Source organism: Plecotus auritus, assembly GCF_963455305.1.
Source record: "Plecotus auritus genome assembly, chromosome: 3".
Classification (NCBI taxonomy): Eukaryota; Metazoa; Chordata; class Mammalia; order Chiroptera; family Vespertilionidae; genus Plecotus; species Plecotus auritus.
Window position 1 is genome coordinate 199,873,765 of NC_137772.1, and position 17,818 is coordinate 199,891,582.

At 39.7% G+C, this 17,818-nt stretch overlaps 1 protein-coding gene across 5 annotated transcripts in view; it reads left to right on the plus strand.

Moving 5' to 3' along the window:
- The window catches only part of EPS8 (EGFR pathway substrate 8, signaling adaptor), a 173,353-nt gene extending 155,535 nt beyond the window's left edge, over positions 1-17,818 (plus strand). For 3 of the 5 annotated variants that reach the window (XM_080659544.1, XM_080659546.1, XM_080659547.1), the window contains 4 exons: positions 5,009-5,237; positions 12,326-12,506; positions 14,360-14,489; positions 16,524-17,818. In XM_080659544.1, coding sequence (XP_080515670.1) covers positions 5,009-5,237; positions 12,326-12,506; positions 14,360-14,489; positions 16,524-16,637 — 654 coding nt within the window. In that variant the 3' untranslated portion in view covers positions 16,638-17,818. Of the gene's footprint in view, positions 1-1,666; positions 1,691-5,008; positions 5,238-12,325; positions 12,507-14,359; positions 14,490-16,523 lie in introns of all 5 variants that reach the window. The other 2 variants (XM_080659543.1, XM_080659545.1) reach the window with 1 other exon arrangement.

The following is a 17,818-nucleotide window of genomic DNA, read 5'->3' on the forward strand; positions in this document are numbered from 1 at the left end:
ACAGGGAAAAGGAAGTAAGTGCTTATGAGGGATGATGGAGAAATGAAGACAAATGACATATCTTTTGATAGAAATTGTGTTGTAGGGCATTGCAGGGCTTTGCAATATTTTAGCTGTGCAACAGGTGGACACCCAGGGTGCTCTGTCCCCACCTGGAATCTGCTTGCTATATAATGTTTCCCATATTTCTTTGGACTTGATTCCCAGATCTCTTAACTCTGTGACTGTTCATCTGCTAGAGTTACCCTTTTGCCCATACAGATTCTCAAGCTGTATGCCAAGAGCAGAAACCAACCTACCCTCTGTTATTTCTGATATACTCAAAGGTGTCATTAAAGAGGTCTTGCATTTACTATTACTTATTAAGTCTATGTGCTCTATATGATTATTATTACAGATATTCTGACTTTATCAAGCTACACATAATTATAAATGTCTTGTCATTACTGTCCTGTGAATTCAATAGAAATTGTCTTCTCTGTTTCTTAGTAAGAGATATTATGATCCTGTGGGAAAGCCCGACTCTAGGTTTTGGTCGACGAGATTCTAGTCCCGGTTCTGCCCCTAACTAGCAGGTGACCTTAAAGAAGGCGTTTCATGATCTGTGCTCCAATTTGCTCAGCTGTGAAATGGAAGAGGTCAAGTTTCATGATCTCCACAATTCAGTCTAAATAGAAAAGTTTATTTTCTATATCCATGTAAAAATAGCCCTCAAGTAAAAGTGGAGATATTTTCTACTGGTAACTGCTGAACCACTAGCTCTTCTAATTTCATGTTATAAATGTTTTGAATGCTCTTTTTCACGCTCAGTCCAGACATTCAGATACAGCTGGGCACAGTGACCATTTTAGTAAAATGCCTTCATATTCATTCCAGCAGACCAACTGATAATATTCAGTTACTTAAAAACATTTTAAATTACTAGTAAGCTCAGAGCACTCTAGTCATCTGTTAATTAGAGGCATGGCTTTTAGTCAAGGATGGTTACTTTGTATTTTGCCTCATGTGTTGACATTTTCACAAATAAATTCTGTCTATACAGGGGTTGGCAAAAGTAGGCTTACAGTTGTGAGTACATGAAATACAGTTTATTCTTGTATTATTATTTATTAATTATTGTATTCTTTATTTGTAGTACAACTGTAAACCTACCTTTGCCCACCCCTGTGTATAGATATGTATACAAATCACTGCCCAACATGCACATTTACAGAATTATAAAATTTCCTGTTTAGACTGCTCACAAGTTCAAAACTAAAATATAGATATTTCCTTTTGTAAAATCATCTTTACAGAAGAATTAGTCTTATATTTAATGTACTCTGTGTGTATTCTTTATAAGTGCAAGAATAAGATGAACCTATATCTTAATATTTTAAAAACATAATACTTTAATACACAAATAGTTACTGAAATAGTCTATACTGTTTGCACTGTCGTGTGAGTCTATACAATTAGTTTTCCATGGTTGGATAAGAGTGGTGGAAGTTAATTATATTTTTACAAGCTCCTTCACAGGTTGATTTGTGGGCAGGTAATTTTACTGTCACAAACTAATTTGCTAACATTTTCTGATATTTGATGTGAAGTATAACTGATATTATTTTAGTTTTATCTCCCACCTTAACTTTCTCCTGTGATGTGCTTTGCTCTACTTTTCTAATAGCAATTACTTGGGGAGCTGTCAGAGGTAACCCGCATTTGTTCCCTTGTGGCACTGCTTTTTAATATAATTTTTTGAATTCCATCTCTGGACTTAACACCCTCCAAATGTTCCAACTGTGCCTAGTTTTCACCGCAGAGTTTCAAAGAGACCAAATTTAAAAGAAAAAATGTGTAGGTTAAGTTTTTAAGAATAGTTCAGTTTTAATGGCTTTGTTGGGCTTGCTTGCATAGTTTCCCCTGGGAAGCAGTATCTTGCGTGAATCAGGAGCTTATCTCCAAATACCTTTCTTTAATCCTGGAGAATTCCTACTGAGCTTTAGTGGCTGAAGAAAAGTGACTCATTCTGACTTAATTATCATTAGGAAAGTAAATTTTCCATGGAGTCTAGTAATTCTGACTTATTTCAGAGAAAGAAAAGACAGATTTTGTTTTAAACAGAACTTTAAATATGTGTGTGGGAGATAAAAGGCAAGAGTTGGGAAGCAACAGATATAGTGTAAAAAATAGGTCAACACCAAGGTGACCAATCATCCCTCTTTGCTCAGAACTGAAGGGTTTGTAGGGACGTGGACTTTCAGTGCTAATACTGAGAAATTCCTGGGCACACTGGGAGGAATTAGCCAAGATTTCTTTTTTGGTTTTGAAGTTCCAGTACCCTTGGTTCAGGAGGAGAGCACAGGGTGCCGTTGCTCTCCAAAACGTTCCATAAGCTGAGGGTACGTTGGAATCATCTGTTCTCTACCTCCGACCAAAAATAGTCAAGAGTCAGAAATACTGAAGGGAAGATCAGTGCATTGGAATAGGTAAAGCGGAGTGGAGAAGATAGGAAGGAACATAGAAAAGTGAATCCGAGGGTCCATAGTGATTCTGTTCCCCCCACTTCCAAAGGAAAGCTGACTTGGTTGCCATTTCAGAAGAGGGTGTCATGATTTGAGGAAGGCACGTTTCTCCCTTTTCACTTCAGGGGTTGGAAGCTTGAGGCAGGAAGAATCAAGAAAAGGGGAAAATAGCCCTGCTGGTGTGGCTCAGTGATTGAGCATTGAACTATGAACCAGGAGATCACTGGTTCGATTCCCTATCAGGGCACATGCCCAGGTTGTGGGCTCAATCCCCCATGTGGGGTGTGCAGGAGGGAGGCAGCCAATTGATAATTCTCTCACATCATTGATGTTTCTATCTCTCGCCTTTCTTCTCTGAAATCAATAAAAACATTTTTTTAAAAAGGGAGAAATATGCAAGTAAAAATGTATGGCATAATTTATGAAAAATTTTCATATGCTTAATCGAATATACATATATGTGTACTGTTGAAGCCTCTGGCTCTGTTGGGTTATACCGATGAAGTTGCATTATGTAGCAGTGACAGGAGAACGAAGTGAGGCACAGAGAGCTGGTGAGCCTGTCTCCGGGCTCGATTGTGACAGTGACACACAGTCTATTCTTCAGTTTTCCACAGTATTATTTTGATAGCAGAACACTAGCTGTTCTTGTTTTTATGAAAGCCGAAAATATGAATCATATTACGGAATGCAGAGCTGATAGCATTTTTTTTTTTTTTTGTTTAAGCTTTAAAAACAGCGATTTAAACTCTGACATTTTTGAAATCCTATTGTGAGAATTCACTAACCCTTCATGTTATTATGTGCAAAGGACATTCCTGTCAAGGGAACATTGCATATATTTTAATCAGATGACTTTGGTGTGTGCTAAGTATTACATTTTGGTGATGTTTGCTGTATTTGGTTTGCTTTAAATATTTTATTGGCCCAAATATAGGAACATTGTTTTGTGGGGAATAATCGTCATAATTAAATAAACTCTTTTATTTAATATATTAGAAATGTTTCTAGGCCTTGAATGTTGAGGGGGTCAGCAATTTCTGCTTCTCTCCCGTCTAACTCGATGGCATGCAGCATTATAAACACCTCTCGATTCTGCTTTCATCCTTGCTTTGTACCCTTCCCCCTTCTCCACCCACTGGCTGGTGAGTTTAGCTTTTAAAGAGACAGCAGAAAAGAGCCAAGGCCCTGCCCACGCTGGTTTCCACAGGTGTTACTCATTTGCTGTGCAGCGGGCTGTGATGATGGTTGGTGTGCTGTTTTTGACTAATGATTTAATTAAAAGTGATATTTGTGTGTGGTGTGTATTTTTATGTTCTTGATCTCTGTGGAAATTTGGGAGGCCTCTAAAAATCTTATATTTGGGCCAATTTAGAAATTAAAAGTAAATAGTACTTTTCTAACCAAAGGACCAGATTACCAAAAGGCCTGCATTTTGCACTTTATCTGCTAATCCTGGATTTAGAATAACTAAAATTGTTTGAGTGCAGTATCTAAACTTTATGCAGATTACAGGTCCATCGCTCTGTATATTTGACGCTACAACAAAATAAGTGCCTTTTGCGAATTTGGAACTTGTTTTAATGCAGTTTTCTATTAGTTAAAATTATTTTATTTAAAGTTTTAGCTATTGTGTGGGAATATACATGAATACTGTTTTATAATAGCCTATAATGATTTGCAAGTTACTGAAAGTTATTGTGTATTCTATCACATCCACCTTTTCTAATAAAAATCCCCACATGGCCTTTGTTCTAATATGTTTTTGAGTTTCAGTCATCATCATTTAATTAGACGTACTGTTACCCTCAGCACTATCCATCCACAACATTCCCATTTTAACACAGAAAATATCTGATTGTAAGAAATTAGCATTAAGATGATGGCACAGCGTTATGACTTGAATAAATGAACATTTAAAATTGCTTGCTTACTTTACAGCAAAGTTCTTTTAGCTACTGAACTATTGCCCCTCTTCTTAATAAATTACTTAGAAACAAAATTAAACATTTTTAATATAACATACATTTAAAGTAAGGAATAGGTAATGCTCTATGTTATTGATATTTAGCCTTCCAGTGCAATGAGAAGTTTTTATTAATGGAAATTATGAAATAATCAGAAATCCTTTGACCTACCCTGGTTGTGTATGATTCCAAGTTCAAATTTAGTTTTCTTAACATTTGTTATTATTATTAATACTTCTATTTCCTATTTGTATATTCTTTTGACTCCTTAATTTACATTTTGATTTTGAACAAGTACATAGAGTATTCATTTTTTAATGATTATTATACTAAACAGGACTGGGATGCGTGTGTATATGTCTATGTGTATACACAGACATATATAAATTTGCTATTTGTATGTATATACATACATATATAAATTTGCAATTAAGTTTACAAATAAATTGCCAAAAATGTCCTGTCAAAGTATACTTTGTTTTCCTAGGTTAGGTTTATGTTTTTACAACTTCAAATTAATTGTTTGTCTTTTTACAGAAGCAAAGGATGGAGTATGGTCCAAAACCCACCGACCCTCCCTCTGCTCCATCACCTCCTCCAACGCCAGCTCCTGTCCCTGTCCCCGTCCCCCTCCCACCGACCACTCCAGCACCTGTTCCCGTGTCAAAGGCCCCTGCAAACGTCACCCGTCAGAACAGCAGCTCCAGTGACAGTGGTGGCAGTTTTATACGAGATAGCCAGAGGCACAAACAGCTGCCCGTAGACCGTAAGTTCCCCAGGGTGGGGGTGGGAGGGGGAGGAGCGCACAAAAACTGCACAGTGCGTTCTGCAAGTTAAAAGCACTGCTAGGTAAAATATTGTTTGTTATTGGTTTTACTGGCACTACATATTAAATGTAAATTATAGTTCATTATATGTGCATCATGCTTGGTAGATTGCAAAGATTTTCACCTCGTTTTTTTTATCCTCCAAGTAATTCTGAAAAACAGGAAGCCCTGTCCTCCAGTGTGTGTATATTTCTACACATATTCCAACACTCATGGTGGTGGGATGAAGACTCTGGAACCACACATACTTGAGTGTGCACAGTGACACATCACTTACGGACTGTGTGTCCTTCAACAATTTAATAATCCTCTGTACTTCGATATCTGAAAAATGGGGGGAAATAATGGTTTCTACTTCTACGGGTGATTGTGAAGATTCAATGAGATAATGCATAGGAAGCACTTAGATCAATTGTTCTTGGTCAGGGGTGATTTTACCCCCCTCCCCCCAGGGACATGTGGTATTGTCTGAAGATGTACTTTGATCACAGTTGGGTAGATGCTACTGGCATCTAATAGGTAGATCCAGAGAGGTTTAGCAATATCTTAAAATGAACAGGACCTTTTTCCCCCCAACCCCAACAGAATTATCTGGCCCAAAATGTCAGTGGCGTTGAGGTAGAAAAGCCCTGGTTGATTTTGACCAATATGCCACGTTATAAGCAGTCAGTAAATATTTGCTGATATCATCATCTGTATCATCACCATAGTTTTCCTGCTCATTTTCCTTATATTTACTATTCTCGCATATATATATATGCACAGGAATACTAACTTAATATGATCATTTTGCTAATAGCAGTTTCAAATTTGGTCTCTGGATTCAGATTTCATGTAATTTATATTTTAACTTTAGTCTTTCATAAATTTAAATTTGAACTGTTTCTGTAAAAACCAGATTTAAATAAACAAAAGGAAACTGTGACCAAGTTTGGATTATACTTCTTAGTACTGGGAATAGCAATGTAGATAATTTGAAAACTAAAGATAATCCTAAGATAATTTTTATTTTGCTATACCTTATTGTATATATCTGGTCCATTTACTCTTTAAATTATGTTTTATAAGCATTATAAAATTATTTTGCATGATCTATATTAGATAGATAAAAATTCTTGGAAAACTGGAATCAGGAAGGCATTTCTTCACTCTGGTGTGTGTGTGTAAAGGATATATAATATATAAAGGGTGTGTATATAATGGATATTTAGTATATAAAGGGTGTGTGTGTGAAGGATATTTAGTATATAAAGGGTGTGTGTGTGAAGGATATTTAGTATATAAAAGGTGTGTGTATGTGAAGGATATGTATATATATAAAAGCCTAAGCGACCATTATGACTGAATGACTGGAATGACTGGTTGCTATGACATGCACTGACCACCAGGGGGCAGACGCTCAATTCAGGAGCTTCCCCCTGATGGTCAGGGCACTCCCACAGCCAACCTCCTGTGGCCCTTCCTCCCCCCAGCCTGACCCTCCCCCCGATTGGCCCCAATTGGAGGAGTGGCAACCGCCAACCTCCCATGACCCCTCCCCCCAGCCAGCCAGCCCCTCTAATGGCCCCAATGGGCGGGGCCAGCTAGCCAACCTCCCACGGCCCCTCCCCTCTGCCAGCTGGCCCTCCCCACCTGATAGGTCACAATTGCCAGCCAGGCTGAGGGTCCCCACCCGTGCATGAATTCATGCACCGGGCCTCTAGTTTAGTATATAAAGGGTGTGTGTATAAAGGATATTTAGTGTATAAAGGTTGTGTGTGTGATTGGGACTGAGTGAAATGGGCTGGACACACCCTGGAATCCTCCCGTGTCCCTCCCCGGCCCCGATTGTGCAGAGCCCCCTTGGCTTGGCCTGCGCCCTCTCACAATCTGGGACCCCTCAGGGGATGTTGGAGAGCCACTTTCAGCCCAACGGCGGAACAACCAGTCGCTATGATGCGCACTGACCACCAGGGGGCAGACGCTCAATGCAGGAGCTGCTCCCTGGTGGTCAGTGCGCTCCCATAGGGGGAGCGCTACTCAGCCAGAAGCTGGGCTCACGGCTGGCGAGTGCAGCAGCGGTGGCGGGAGCCTCTCCCACCTCCATGGCAGCGCTAAGGATGTCTGACTGACAGGTTAGGCCCACTCTTTGTGAGAGGGCGCAGGCCGGGCTGAGGGACCCCCCCCTCCCCCAAGTGCACGAATTTCATGTACCAGGCCTCTACTTACCTTTATAGTTGTGATTTAATGCTTAAGATTCAAATTCAAAACCAAATCACTGAATCTTTCACTCCCATTTTATCCTACTATTTTCTCACCTCAGTAAATACCAGCCACTTCTATTCAGTTGTGGCCAATTTTGATAAATTAAAAAAGAAAGAAAAAGAACAACTAAAACTATTACTACTTAATTGTTCTAGAAATTCTGGTTAAGTGGTGAAGCATAAGCCTATTTTATACATTACCATCTCTCCCGAGGGGTGAGCCAATTTAAAATCACCTTCTTATCTACATCTTGATCTCACAAAAAAAAAAACTAACGGAAAAACGAAGTTTTGGAAAAACAATGAACTCTGTGCAGCTAAAACCAATGTGTGGGTGAGAATGTGTGTAAGTGTGTGTAAGTATATGCTACTAAATTTTAAAAAAATATTTGTGTATTTTTTAAAGATGTTTATATTTTTTCAAAGACGCTAAAGACATAGTTTTGTGATGAGAAAGTTCTATAAATGTTTTTATTGATTTCCCTATGGGAAAGACATTTCCTGTTAGAAATTACTGTTCTTTCTTCATTTTTACCACAAGTTTATAACATTTCCCTCGTCGGATACGTCAGCACAGTAATCTTTGATACCGTGACAGTCTTTCCAGGCCCCGGATCAGAGTTCATAGGCATCCAGCCCCCATTTGGACGGTCTGTGGGTTGGGACAGTTTGTTCTTTGTCCTAGTCTAAGAAACTAAGAATAACCTAATGGGAAAGAGGATAGTTAGAATACTTTAAAGATAGAGAACTCTCCTGGTAATTGTGACTCATCATTTTCAAGTCTGTTTTTCATAAGTAAAAGAGGGACTTTGCTCTATAAAACATAACATCTCTCGCAAAATTAACGCATGTACTTGTTTTCTTAAAACAATAAAGAAAAATTGTATTTACATAAAATTCCATTTAAAGATATCTCAAAAATATGGTTTGACATTAAATAAATATATTTCATTTTATAAAATAAGTATTTTTGGATAGCTTCTTCTCGAGTACTTTTGGAGAACAGTTTATTTTCTGAATGGCTGTTGGAGGGTCTCAGCAGTCCTTTAGAACCAGGTAGACGTGTGTATTAACTGATTCCCTGAGTTCTGTCAAAGTACACAACTATGCTGCCCGCAGTATCCTCTGCTTACTGCCTGGACTTGTGATAAAAAGAAAAATGGAAGGAACTGCAAAGCCAACACTCCCGCATAAAAATGTTTCCAAACAGCCATGAATAAGGGGGAAAGGTCAGCATGGCAGTTTGTAAAATGTAGCAAGTAGCAAGAACCAGACTCCTTTGGCCTCTTCACGCTATCTGCTTGGAGCCCCGTGTCATATAAACTTTTCAAATAGATTTACCGGAGGGTTCAAAAGGCTTTTCTCTCCTCAATTTGAAGATATCGGTGCTTTAGTTGTTTTGCATTTCTTCCGTGCCTTTGAAATGTCAGCCCTTACTATTTGAGTTTAATCATTTGTAATCAGAAGTGTCATTTTAGAAAGGGTTGTGAAGTTAGTCTGGTTTTTGTTGTGTACCAGAACATTGCCAATGGAAACCAAAGCCAGGGCACATTACAAGAGGTGTTTGTACTCCCCGGAAAATGACCGTGGTGTGGACAGACCACAGGTGATCAGGCAGTGGCCGGGTCAATAGACAAGAAAATAAATCTTTTAGTATAGTGATCATTTTTCTTTTTTATTCCTTTGAGAAAGTATGATGTGATTTGAAAGAGTTAACAAATGGCCTTAACCGGTTTGGCTCAGTGGTTGGAGTGTCAGCCTGCAGACTCAGGGGTCCCAGGTTCGATTCCGGTCAAGGGCATGTATCTTGGTTGCGGGCACATACCCAGTGGGGAGTGTGCAGGAGGCAGTTGATCGATGTTTCTCTCTCATTGATGTTTCTGACTCTCTATCCCTCTCCCTTCCTCTCTGTAAAAAATCAATAAAATATATTTTTTTAAAAAAAGAGTTAAATGAAATGCATGCAATGAGTTACTTAAATGTGACAATCCATAATAGTTCCTGTCACTCCTCGCCCTCTCATCCTCCCTTCCTTCCTCCTTCTCACCCTTCTTCCCTCCCTCCCTCTCTCCCTTCCTCCCTCCCTCCTCCCTTCGTCCTTCCCTCCCTCCCTCCCTGCATCACTTCCTTTTTTCCATCCCTCCCTCCCTCTGTCCATCCCTCCCTCCCTCTCTTCCTTTCTCCTATTTTCTTTTGATGACTTCTTCAAAAAGTTTCCTGAATACTTGAAGCATTTTTAAAAAAGCAGACTGAAATAACACTATATGAGTTTTGTCACACTTTCACTTATTTCTCAGGGACACCAAACACTTTCTAAAACACTCTCCTTGTGGGAGGATGGGGTAGGAGGGGAATCATAGTATAATGGTCACAAAAAGCTCTCTTCGCGACCTGGTCATTGCCATGTAACAAGTTAACTAGTTAATTGGATTACTACATATCAGGTCTTTGTACTTAATCCTTGAAGGTGATATATAAATAATATATCTGTGTGTGTATTTTTTAAATACACAAACATATTAGTCCCCCTCCCATGCGTTTATTTCTTCCCCATTTTTCTCATAAAGATGTGTTCATGTATGCATCCTTTCCTTAAGCATAAAATAAGTAGGGGAGAGTCATAGTAGTAAGTCAAACAAAGGTAGTTTCAGTGACTAGGGCCATAACTCGCTGAGTCAAAGTTAGAAAAACCAGTTCTTGCTAAATTCTGCTACTAATTAACAATGTGGTTCTGACACATCATTTTTCCTCTTTTAGCATTCATTTTCTTATCTATTTTAGGGCTTTGTTACTAATGTTTTTCAAAGTCTCTGAAAACGTCAGCAGAATGCCTCATTCGTTCATTCAGTCGGAGGTTATTTATTGAATTCCTACACTGTTCCAGATAAAGCTAACAAAACAGCCAAACTTGCTTTTTGCCTCAGCATCTGTTTTAATGAAGGGAGATAGGAAGGTGGATAAATTGATAGTAAACATTAGAAGATGCTAAGTGACCAAGAATGATAAAGCCGGTGATGGGGAGGAGGTTGCAGTTTTAAACGGGGGTAATCTAAGGGAGGGAAGGAGAACCATATGGCTGTGTGTGGAGGAAGCATTCCAGGCCAAGGCTCTTAAATGTGAAGAGCATCAAGGAAGCCACTGGGAATGAGAGTGGAGGGATTGGAGGTCATGGCGGGCCTTTTCCTGGGAGTAACTTGGAGAAGAGTTGCAATATCCGACTTACACTTTTAAAAAGATCATTTCAGCTATTGTATTGAGAAAAGAATGAAGAGCAAGAGGTGAGTGGTGAGAAGAGAAGCAGGGAGAGCTGTGAATAGGCTGGTGGCTTAGACCAAGCTGGTAATGGGAAAAAAATGGAGTGGAGTGGTTGGATTTTTTGTTATATTTTGACGGCAGGATTAACAGGATGTGCTGATGGATTGGATGTTATTGAGGACAAAAGGGACTCAGCATACATAGCTCCATGGTATTCTGCCACAGGAACTGCAAAAATAGAATTATCCTTAACTAAGTTGGGCAGTCTAGCATAAAAGCAAGCTCCAGGAAGAAGATAAGCAGGTAGAATTGGATGTGTTACATTTGAGATCTCTAGTACACATCTAAATGTCTCCATCAAGGAGGCCGTTGGCATGTGGATCCAAAGTCCCAGGAGCTTCTGGACTGGAGAAATCATTGGGGTTGGCATTAACTTTTCAGTGGCATTTAAAGCCCTGAGCCTAGTCCCAGTGGTCACTGATGGCGAGTGCAGGCAGAGAGGAGGTCCCAGGGTGCCCTGTGGCTCTTCCGTGTTACTTAGTTGGGGAGATGAGACTGTTCAGCAAAGGATACTGAGAAGGAGAGGCCCAGGGAGACACATCAGGAGAGCGGTGTCCTGAAGGCCACAAGAAGTGTTTCGGGGGGATTGCCTCCCTCAGTGTTGCTGATGGGTTAAGTGAGACAAGGACTGGGAATCTACCACTGGAGTTTAGCAAAGTGTCATAGAGGGAGAGCCAGGAGCCTAATGACAGTGAATGTAAGAGAACATTGGAAAATGGAAGAGCTGTAGGGAAACTTAGGGAGATTCTCTTCTAACTTTTTAAATATTTTTTCAAAAATGAGGAAAATGAGATGATCAGTTTAGGGTAAGGATTGGGTAGTAAGGTGCTGGAGGTTTACAGAGAAAAGAGATAGTCAATACTTGTGGGAAAGTGGGCAAATTATATGTCTAGCACAGCATTTCTCAACCTGAGCCCTGTTGACATTTTGGGCTGGATGATTCTGCTGCAGGAGACTGACCTGTGCATTGTAGATTGTTCTGCGCATACCAGGCCTCTACCCATCACCCCAACTGTGGCATCCAAAAGTGGCTCCAGCCATTGTCAGATGTCTTCTGAGGTCGAACTTTCCAGCAATGGAGACCACTGGCCTAAGGAAATGTAGTGTGATTGTCAGAGGGCGTTAACAACCCAGTGAGGTTCACATTCATGAATTTAACATGAGACCATTCAGCATTGTTGTGTTATACTCAGTGGGCAGGTGCAGGCACAGAATAAGCAGAAAGTTAGATTTAACAAGCGTTGGGGTTCTGCCCAATGAGTACAATGAAGAGAGAAAAGAAAAGCTAGGGAGTGGTTTTAATAATTGATCACGGAATTTGTGCTGAGTGAGGATGAAAGTGAGGAAAGATGGTTGGAACACTAGTTAATATACGTTCTATGGGGTGGAAGGATTATTGGCATTGGGCTTCTGAAGAGTGAGATGTGTTAGGAGTTTTCAGAAATAACCTACTCGGTGTCGGTGTCCAGGAAGGAAATCGCAGATGGAGGAGGTGCAGGACGAGCTCATCCACAGGCTGACCATTGGCCGGAGTGCGGCCCAGAAGAAGTTCCATGTGCCACGGCAGAACGTGCCAGTTGTCAACATCACTTACGACTCCACACCAGAGGATGTGAAGACGTGGTTACAGTCAAAGGGCTTCAACCCTGTGTAAGTCTCTCTGGGAGTACTCCACAGTTTTTGTGTAAGCATGCATTGTTTCCAGTTTCGTCACCAAGATGTCACAAATGACTCTAGAAAAGTAAGAGCCCAAACAGCCTTTGTTAATGCTCAGGAAATGGCTGTAGCTGTTTATAGCTAAAAAAGGAGTGGAAGAAGCAGGAATAACTCTCCTTTGAGGGCATCCTTTATTCTGAATGGTGGTGTCGCATCCCTGGTCCCGTCAGTGAACTGTCTGCAGCGTTGAGACTGCAGCTTCCCGTCTCCCTTCTCAGGCCACTCGGGACGGACTGTCTTAGGCAGACTCCGGACCATGTAGGGCAGAGAGCAGACTCTCTTCTGCTGCAGGATATAGGTGCCAGGCAAATAAAAAATAGGTAACATTGCCTGTTGTGAACCATAATCTAATCGGTCTTTTCCTTTAGTGAACCCATGGTAAAGTTTCTAACTTACCTATTATTTTTGTTAACAGCTTATGTGTGTGTGTTTTTAAACTCTCTTTACTTGATTTTGTGTCTCTGTACACACTCTTTTTAAATGCTTAAAATTTTTCTCAATTACAGTTTACATTCAATCTTATTTTCTATTAGTTTCAGGTATTCAGCATAGTGGTTAGACAGTCATATACTTTACAAAGTGTTCCCCCCGATATTTCCAGAACCCACCTGGCACCATACATAGTTATTGCAATATTATTGACTGTATTCCCTAAGCTGTACTTCACATCCTTGTGACTGTTCTGTAACTACCCATCTGTACTCCTCAATCCTTCTACCTTTTTCACCCATTCCCCCAACTCCCTCCCCTCTGGCAACTGTGTCTGTTTCTGTTTTGTTTATATTTTGTTCTTTAGATTTCACATGTAAGTGAAATCATATGGTATTTGTCTTTCTCTGACTGACTCATTTCACTTAGCATAATACCTTGTAGGTCCATCCATGCTGTTACAAATGGTAAGGTTTCATTCTTTTTTATGGCTGTTTATTATTCATATTTTCAAACCTTTTTTCTTATTATTACTTAAGAAGACCCCTTAACATTTCTTGTAATACTTGTTTGGTGGTGATGAACTCTTTTCAGCTTATGGGTTTTGACACAATAAACTATTGAACTAATACATATACAAGAAAACTTGAGTATTATAAATTCACTTGCCCAGCATGACTTAAAAGTGAGATTCACTGGTTAGTCAATTACCTTTTACTAGAAAGTTCTCTCTTCTTCCTGTGAAACATAAAATTTCAAGGAATTGGTCCTAAACAATAATGATACTATACCAATTGGCTCCTTTCTGAGACTTCATACTCATATAGCAGGGGTGGGGAACGTCTTGCCTGTGGGCCATATAAGGCTGGTGAAATCATTTGATCTGGCCCTGCCAAGGCATTAGGGGTGAATTTATTAAATGTTTGACCAAATATAGCAGGCTACTTTTTAAGTTTATAATTTTGTATGGCTCCAGAATCTATAATAATAAAAGTGTAATATGCTAATTAGTCTGGACAGCCAACGACCTTCCGGATGAAGCTGGGGCTGCAGGATCGAGGCAGCCGCTGCGGTTGCGAAGGCCTACTCTTGCACGAATTTCGTGCATTGGGCTTCTAGTGATGTTATAAATATCCAAATGGCCCTTGGCAGGAAAAGGTTCCCCACCCCTGTGATACAGCCTCAGGGTCATATCACACATGTCCCTGTCCTTATCTGGACTAAGCAGTGTAGTACCATTTGCTGAGTTCCAGTGTATGGAACACTTAGAAAAGAGGTTATAGCAGGACCAGAAATGTTCTCTTTTCTTTTTAATAGACAATATTTCTAATCCTCTATTTCTTTGTTCTTTTTTTTAGGACTGTCAATAGCCTTGGAGTATTAAATGGTGCACAACTTTTCTCTCTCAATAAAGATGAACTGAAGACAGTCTGCCCAGAAGGGGCCAGAGTCTTTAACCAAATCACCGTACAGAAAGCCGCATTAGAGGTAGGACTTGTCAACCTGAGGTGGTGGTGGGCATTTGTCAGGAGTGTGGACGCTAATTGAAAGCTTTGGACTCATCTGTTTATGTCCATATCGGTCAGTTTCCCTTCTGAACAGAGCTACATTAAGTTTGACTCAGCATTTGTAATTTGTCACCGGGGACCATCAGTGACCATTTGCAGGGAGATTAATTTGTTATAAATGCTCGCGTAACAGGAAGCTTGGGCATATACTTTTGGACAGTTAATGAAAGCGTAATGTTCTCATTTTATATGCATTAGCTATTTCTGTAGGAATTTCCATTTTGACACAGTAATGGACATTTACTTCTGAGTGAGTAAATGCCTTACGCGGCCAGAACTCTTTTGCCTGTGCTTAATATTTAGTTTGGAGACTATAGTAGGTTAGAGGTTACAAGTTCTTAAAACCCTGGCTGTGTGTCTCAGGCCTCGTTATCCATCTAAATAGTCAGAGGGAAAATACCAGTGAGGCATCATGAACATATGAGCATAGGGAGCCCTCAGAGTAGTTATTTGGTCCTAGTTGTCTGTGGAGAAGCAGAGTAGATATTTTCTAGGTTGTATGTCCTTAAGCTTCCACTATTCTACTCTACTTAAAAATGGGCCTTGTAGAGGTAGTTCCCAATTTTACATCTCACAGCACTAATAGCTTCCATGAACGTTCTACTTGGACTCAAATGAAAGGGTATAGGCTTTGGCGTGAAATTGATACATGATTATCTCCAGCAGGTATTTTATGTAAATTCAGTGCTCAACTCAAAGTAAAATAGCTTCATGCATACAACCCTGTAACTAGTCTCATTTAGGAAAATTCTACTTCCCTTGGAAATTTTTCTACATTGATCTGTATGTATCAGGCTTCCTGCATATGGAATATGAATAGGGAATTAAATCTTTTCTGAGGCAGTTTTGTTAGCATTATAATACATTCTAATTTTATTGAGAGTGTATAAATACTTCCTCAGGGTATGATAAAAGTGCTGTATTCCTAGCGTTGCTGGATTCCTTTTGTCCAGACTCCCTGTCATTGTCATTTGCTCTGACTGCCCACGTCCTCCTGGTCTCGCTCCTGTTCCTCTGGCTGTGAACTGAGGCAGAGACTGACTACCTGAGGTTCTTCATCTTCCTCAGCCGCCTACCCACCACGCCCTTTTCTTGCATCTAGTTCATTTATTAGATTACTTACCTGTGTTTCCAGAAACTTTGATTGATAAGAGCAGGATAAGGAGGATGCACAGGGATTGCAGGTCTAGGAAAGGAGAAAAGCCAAGCTGACGTCAGGAGGTCAGCACCATGTGGAGGGAAACTTGGTATGATCTGAGACAGTCTTTGGGCCTGATTTAGAATTCCCTAAAGGGGTGTAAGTTATCTTCTTAGAGCTAACAGCGTTCTTTGATAATTTTCCATCCTATTATGCTTATTGTATATCTTCTTTCTCCCAGGGGATCTAGAGCTGTCAACATGTATTATTATTAATCTTTAATCCTCACCCGAGGATATTTTTCTCCACTGATTTTCGAAGAGAGTGGAAGGGAGGGAGGGGGGAGGCGGGGAAGAGAGAAAGAGAGAGAGGAAGGAATATTGATGTGAGAGAGACATATAGATTGGTAGCCTCCTACACTCACCCTGGCCGGGGCTAGGGATCAATCCTGCAATCCAGGAACATGCCCTTGACCAGGAATTAAACCCGAGATCCGACAGGGCGATGCTTTAACTACTGAACCATACCGGCCAGGACTGTCCACATGTATTATTGATGTATCCTCATCATGTTCAAATGAAAGTCATGATGAGTGAATGCCCTAAGATACTATATAAATAAAAAAATATATTAATGTGAAATGTTAGTGACCCCAGAAGCGCATCACTTACATGAAGGGTAGGTAGCCTTGAGTTTTTCCTCTAACAGACATTAGAAGAAAAACACAGAGGGCTTGTACCCTGAGCTCTTTGATGCTGTGGCCTTCAGCCTGCACAAAGCAGTAACCATCTTGTCTGAACCTCGTTTACTTTTCAGGATAGCAGCGGCAGTTCTGAATTGCAAGAAATCATGCGAAGACGACAGGAAAAAATCAGTGCTGCGGCTAGTGATTCAGGAGTGGAATCTTTTGATGAAGGAAGCAGTCACTAATTTCTTTGTTTGTTTTTAAACTCCATTTACATTTTTGGCATTATTCCAATGTGCTTTGTTTTAAGAAGCCATGAAGGGAATGTCGGAGTTTTATCTCCTGGTACACTTTATTTATCGCCATAAAGATAACAATGCAAACATATGTAAGTAGAGGACTTGCTTCTGGGCCCATTATTTTTATTAAAACTGAAAAAATTCTCATTGAATTTTTTGCCCTTGGGAAATATTTTCTTAACCAAGATGAGGGGTTTTTTTAATTGGATTAATTATTTCATCCTCATCTCAGTGTATAGGCAGGCATTTTTGATGGTGGTGAATTTATGTATTGCAGCAAAAGGAAGACATTGCCCATGATTCAAAATCTAACCATTCCAGATTTGCCTGTGACTACAGTGTCTGTCATTCAGGGCAGAGTTACTTTAGGCTAGCTTCTGCTTACTTGGGTCTCTTGTTTGACATACTCAATGATAGAATATTTTGATTTATTTAAAGTTCTCAATGCCAACACTTTTTAAAAGATCAAAATATTTAATGAACTGTAAAAACACAACAAGGCCTTGGATGTGCAAATATAAACCTATGGAGCATTCCCGAGACATTCTCTTTGTCATGGCTCTGTTGCTTACAATTCCTTGTATAGCTTGGATATTGATTTAGCTTCTATTCTGCTTATTATCTGTTCTGTGTTCTTATATATGAGAAAGCACAAGTGGAAAAGAGGTCATATATATTCAAACTATGTCCCAAGAAGTAGCCTGCATTGGTGTGAGTTACAGTATTTTGCTTAATGAAGGTCTCAGTTCTGAATATTCATGTTAGTTGTTAAAAGGAAATTGGGGCCATTTTATGTGTTTATCTGTGTCAAGTTTTTCTGGTAATAAGAAACACTTAATTTACACATATGTTAATCCTGTGAAAGATTCTAGATATAGAAAAGAAAGATACTTAACCTTCAACAAATGTTATTTTTGGAAACACGATTTTTGTCATTAAATGTTATATTATTTCACATATATAAAACAGATGTTATGTAAGAATGTTGTATATTTTAACATGAATCCATTTAGAGAGATTATCTAGATTCATTAATTTTCATAGTGCCTTTTTCACATGCGTCAGCTGGAAAGTCTGCAATAAACAGTATTTGCTGTATAGTAATAAATGGTTTCTGCATCATTGGC